Source organism: Octopus bimaculoides, chromosome 14 (genome assembly GCF_046866305.1).
Source record: "Octopus bimaculoides isolate indiv1 chromosome 14, ASM4686630v1, whole genome shotgun sequence".
Classification (NCBI taxonomy): domain Eukaryota; kingdom Metazoa; phylum Mollusca; class Cephalopoda; order Octopoda; family Octopodidae; genus Octopus; species Octopus bimaculoides.
In genome coordinates this window covers 2800436-2805320 of record NC_142941.1, presented here as the reverse complement: position 1 = coordinate 2805320, position 4885 = coordinate 2800436, and the positions used below count along the sequence as shown (strand labels likewise).

At 35.8% G+C, this 4885-nt stretch overlaps 2 protein-coding genes across 2 annotated transcripts in view; both read right to left on the bottom strand.

Annotated features, from left to right (window-relative positions):
- Window positions 1-209: 209 nt before the first annotated feature.
- On the bottom strand, window positions 210-4516 carry LOC149132581 (protocadherin beta-15-like). Its single transcript, XM_089363304.1, has 3 exons — window positions 2174-4516; window positions 493-646; window positions 210-328 (listed from the first exon to the last, which is right to left on the bottom strand). Exons 1-3 carry the CDS (start codon window positions 4514-4516, stop codon window positions 210-212), a joined length of 2616 nt encoding a protein of 871 aa, XP_089219430.1.
- LOC149132578 (protocadherin Fat 4-like) overlaps window positions 4192-4885 on the bottom strand; it is a 37978-nt gene continuing 37284 nt past the window's right edge. The window contains exon 11 of the mRNA XM_089363303.1: window positions 4192-4550. The gene's annotated coding sequence lies outside the window, so the exon portion shown is untranslated. The remainder of the gene's footprint in view (window positions 4551-4885) is intronic.

The window sequence follows — 4885 nt, the reverse complement described above, 5'->3', positions numbered from 1 at the left end:
GTGTGTGTGTGTGTGTGTGTGTGTGGTTTGGAATGTTACTGACTTCACTGTTAGTGTCTATATATTCTATCATAGGTTGGTATATAATATTGGAATTGTGAGGTAATGAGAGAAGTTCTTATATTTATATTAGTTTGAGTGAGTGAAGGGGGTTGGTGGTTATTTGAAATATTATTGTAAGGGATCAATATTTAGTAAATGACCAGTGGTCAGTTAGTAATGACATCTGGTGTTGAAGGTAACTGTCTCTCTGGAGGTTTCACATATCTGTCTTGGTATTGTTGTCTTTCAGGGTTCACTGGTGTATCCTGTTGGCTACCATAGATCCCTGCAAAAGATTGTTTTAATGTAGCAATGTTTGAAACAATCACCATCATCAGAAATACTCTAGGGACATACAGACAGAACTAATTACATGTCATTCAACAACAATAATTAGTACAATAATTAGTAATGAATTACTGTAATATTAAATGAGAATTGTTATCCTACCTGACATTGCTGGTATTTCTTCATACTGTCTACTTGACCGCTCACTCCAGCACTGTCCACTGCTCTTACGACTGGTCAGTGTGTCAGTGGGATAGTTAGAAGATGGTTTGTTGTCTCCATAAGATGTCACCTCAATGGGTTGACTGTATTTCTGCTGTAAAATACAACAGCAACCAGATATACTGTAATGTTGTTACAGAATAAATTTGAGTATCTAAGTATTTTGAGTATGTTTAATTATCAGTATATTACTTGAACCAATTACAAGATATATATGTTTTTCAGATACACTATGTCAGATAAAATGCTAAAGAAATTAAAAAAACAGGCAGTTATTGTTGACATAAGTGAGGAATACAGTGATTTAGAAATGATCAACTTTGGAAATGCTGCAAGATGTTTTGTACTCAAAGTTTGGGTAGAATTGGAAGCCTCTAGCAAGAATTTTTGAAGTGGATTAGAGAGAACTAAATTATTCTAAATGTTTAGACTTTAGAAAGACACTGCAGTTCATCCAATGGATTCAGAACGTTATTGATTATGATCCCAGAAAACCAGTAAAGGCCATGGTGAAAGAAATTCAAGCATTGGAATGGACTATCAGAACTGTGGTGCACAAGTACATTTGACCCCTGTCGGATGTACTGAGCAGATGCTAATTCATGTCTCTAAAGAACCAAGAAAATCATTTGACCTGTGCCAAGAGTTTACTTAACAAGGTTAAAAACCCTCGCAAATACAGTGTACTTTGGTTCCTCTCTGATGCAAAAAACTTTTACAAAGTCAGAAGACTAACAGGAGAAATGGCAGATGATTATGTTGTTAATTTCTGATGTTGCAAGAGAAATGCACATTAAGTTTCCAGCAACTGTGAGTTTTAAGAGTGGTTAGTAATGAAGATAATGTCATACCACCTCAGAACTAATGCTGTTTGAGGTGCTGGAGATAGTTGTTAAGTTCTGGATGAATGAAGTATGCGGTGAAGTATCAGCTAGTCTCAACACCTTCTCACAAAGTCCATGTAACCCAAGAATGGATGTCATACACTCTTTATAATTATGTTATAACATGTGGCCTCCAGACAGACAGGTTTAAATTCCATGGGTTACGTTTGGTGTATTGTTGAAAGATAGACTAATCAACATCTCCACAATAACATATATAAATCCACAAGCGTTTGTGACTGCCCATATATTGCTCAAAGCGAAAAAGGATAATTTAGTGAAGGAATGTAAATGGTTCTGGTCCCACACTGGAGCAGTCATCAAAAATATAGGTGGATTCAAAGGATAAAAAGGTAAGAAGTGAGAATAGATACAACAGGGTATTTCATCTGCTGATTCTGGCAATTCTAGGATGCTTATGTCATCCACTAACGAATAAAGAAAGTCATGCTTCAACATAAACAGGTGTAACTAATTGACACAAGTCATTTAAGAGATACATATTACCCACTGCACCAATCTACTGCCCATCTATGGTCACATTCTGACCAATTTACAGCAAATGGTGTTGAGTTATACAAAGTGTCTTCTTCAAGTAAATCACATACTAAACATATGATACACAATTCTGGAAGGAAATTTTATAAGATATATGTCACCAAGTAATATTTATAGCAGCAAAATTATTAGAAATGTGAAGGAAAACTTACAACATATATATTTCAAATAATACTTACCCGTGTAGATTTCTGAAGTGTTCTGTTCATTGTAGACATCTTCCAGTCTTCTGGATAGTAATGGCTCCTTGAATGACCATATCTGTCTGATGTCTCTCCTCGATTACCTGACATCACAGGTACACTGTTGTTACCTTGATAGATCAACTGCCTCATCTCATTGCGACATTGGTATGCCTGTTTCTCTTCTGCTGTTCTTTCAGATGAGCTATTTCTCACATTGTTACATCTCACAATACACAGTGTTATAGAAACCACAATAGCTATAGATACTATCACAGCTGCTACTACAATGATAATCAACAATGTGGCATCTATTGTGTTATCACTTGGTAGGTGCACAGCTGTGAACATTGGTGACGTCTTGTTACTAACAGTCAGTGTCAAAGACACACTAGTTGTTGCTGACAGAACTGGAGTACCACTGTCTTTCACAACAAACTCAAGCTCATATGATCCGGCATCATTTTGGTAAACTGTGCGAGAGTAAGATAACACACCAGTGAACGAGTCCAGTTTAAATAACTGTCTCTCGTTACCTGAAACGATTTCATACCTGAGAAAAGCATTCATGTGACTGTCTATATCAGATGCTTTCAGAACTGTGATGTCGTTCTTACTTTGAGGATGATAGTGGACATTAAGAGTGAAGTGGTCAACACTAGGAAATGTAAAATATGGAGCATTATCATTTCTATCCAATACTTCCACTTCAACAATCACTGTGTTATTCAGAGATGGTGTTCCATTGTCTTTCACAAAAACCTCAAACTCATAGAAATCTCTGTGTTCTCTGTCTAAAGACTGGTTTGTTGAAATAAAGCCAGAGTTGATAATCTGGAATGGCAGACGATATTGCTGTTTATTTCTCAGAGAATAAGACAATTCACCTCCCTTACCAATATCTGGGTCTGTAGCATTGATAAAGCCAATAGGGAAATTAGCTTTGTCATTCTCATAGGTAAGGAACTTGAATGTGTCTTTCGTAAAGTGTGGTTCTACATCATTCACATCTAACACTTGGATTGACAGATCTTTATCAGTTTTCAGAGCAGGTAATCCTTTATCTTCACACGACACAGTAAAGTGATAATGTTCCTGTGTCTCTCTGTCCACTGCTTTCTTTAGAACTATTTTATATTCCTTTGATCCCATTGACTGTAGTTTGAATGTGTTGTCTTTGATATGACAGTTCACCTGTCCATTGTGTCCAACATCGTTGTCAGTGACCATCACATAAGCAATGAAACTACCAACTTTGATATCTTCCAGAATGGTAGCTGTGTTGTGATTCTGTGTAGAAATAAAGTTCACATCAATATTTGGAGGATTGTTCTGCTGGTTGATGATATTTACCATAACAGTGGCTATGGAACTCAGAGGAGGGTTGCCACCATCTCTGGCTTCTATATACAATTTAAATGATTTCATTTTATCAAATTGTGATTCTTTGCTTAAGAATATTTCTCCAGTTTTCCCATTTATAATAAAATTATCTTTTGAATCTGTTGATGTTGTTGGGCTGATATAATATGAAACCTTACCATTTTCTCCAATATCGGAGTCTTCTGCCATCATTACAACAATTGGTCTATTTCTTTGATGGTTACTTTGTATAGAGACATTGTATGTTTTCTCAGAGAAAATTGGTCTGTTATCATTTTCATCTTTCACAGTTATGTGTACAATTAAGGCACCCTGTTTGGGTGGAGATCCTCCATCTTTAGCAATCACTTCTATATTAAAGCTATCTTTCGTCTCTCTGTCTAACTTTCCTTCTAATATAATTTCAAGAAATGATACTCCGTCTGCTCTTTTGAAAGTGGACAAAGAAAACTGTTGGTTATTTCCCTTTAATTCGTAATTCACTAATCTGTTCTCTAATCCAACATCTTTGTCAATGGCATTGGGGATGGACTTTTTCATACCTTTTCCATCTCCTTCTCCAAATGTTAATTGAATTTCTCCCACAGGAAACTCTGGTTGATGGTCATTGATGTCTTCTATAATTACCTTAATTTTTAATATCTTTATAAATTTCCCTGCTTTATGAACTGCTACCTTAATTGTGTGAAAGCATTCTTTCTCAAAAGTACACAGGGACTCAGCATCCAGTGTTTGTGTGGTGTATATCTTTCCAGTGTTGGTCACATTAAATAGCTGTGTTCCCTTCTCTTGTAACTGACTGAATGATAATAATGCAGGGTCCTTTAACTTTGAATCAGCAGTAATGTCTCCTATGTTGATAACAGGACTGTTTTCTTCTTTCACATGGTAAACAATGTCTTTAGAGACAGAACAGTGAAGCAGACACTGTAATATCCATATCGCTATTAAGACCATCTTCATTAGTTGAATAAAATACCAGTCAATTGATCTGAAAATATAAAGGTACACAACTGCCATTTACTTTACAGAAACAAATAACAGATTTATAATATTTATTTTATGAATTCCATTCACAACAGTGTTGTAATTTTAATTGTAATTTGGGCGTTGAGTTCTAGACAATAAAAATATGATCCCAACAGGAAGAGAAAAATTCATTTTACTTGGATCAGAGGTATAATTTAACCATCACCAAAACAAAGTGAAGTGTCCATCAGATAAAAACCCAAGCCAGAACACACACGGAAGAGAGACTGACATGCAAGGATGAACACCATGTTCATGTGTGAGAAAACTCTTGATCGTCTTATCCCTAACACACAT

Bases quoted from the DNA above. Each gene is read 5' to 3' on its own strand.
- LOC149132581 (XM_089363304.1), bottom strand. From the start codon at position 4,516: ATGGTCTTAATAGCGATATGGATATTACAGTGTCTGCTTCACTGTTCT. The intron at 647-2,173 runs GTAAGTATTATT...TGTATTTTACAG, and splicing joins CACTTCAGAAATCTACACGG to CAGAAATACAGTCAACCCAT. The intron at 329-492 runs GTAGGATAACAA...AATCTTTTGCAG, and splicing joins AGAAATACCAGCAATGTCAG to GGATCTATGGTAGCCAACAG.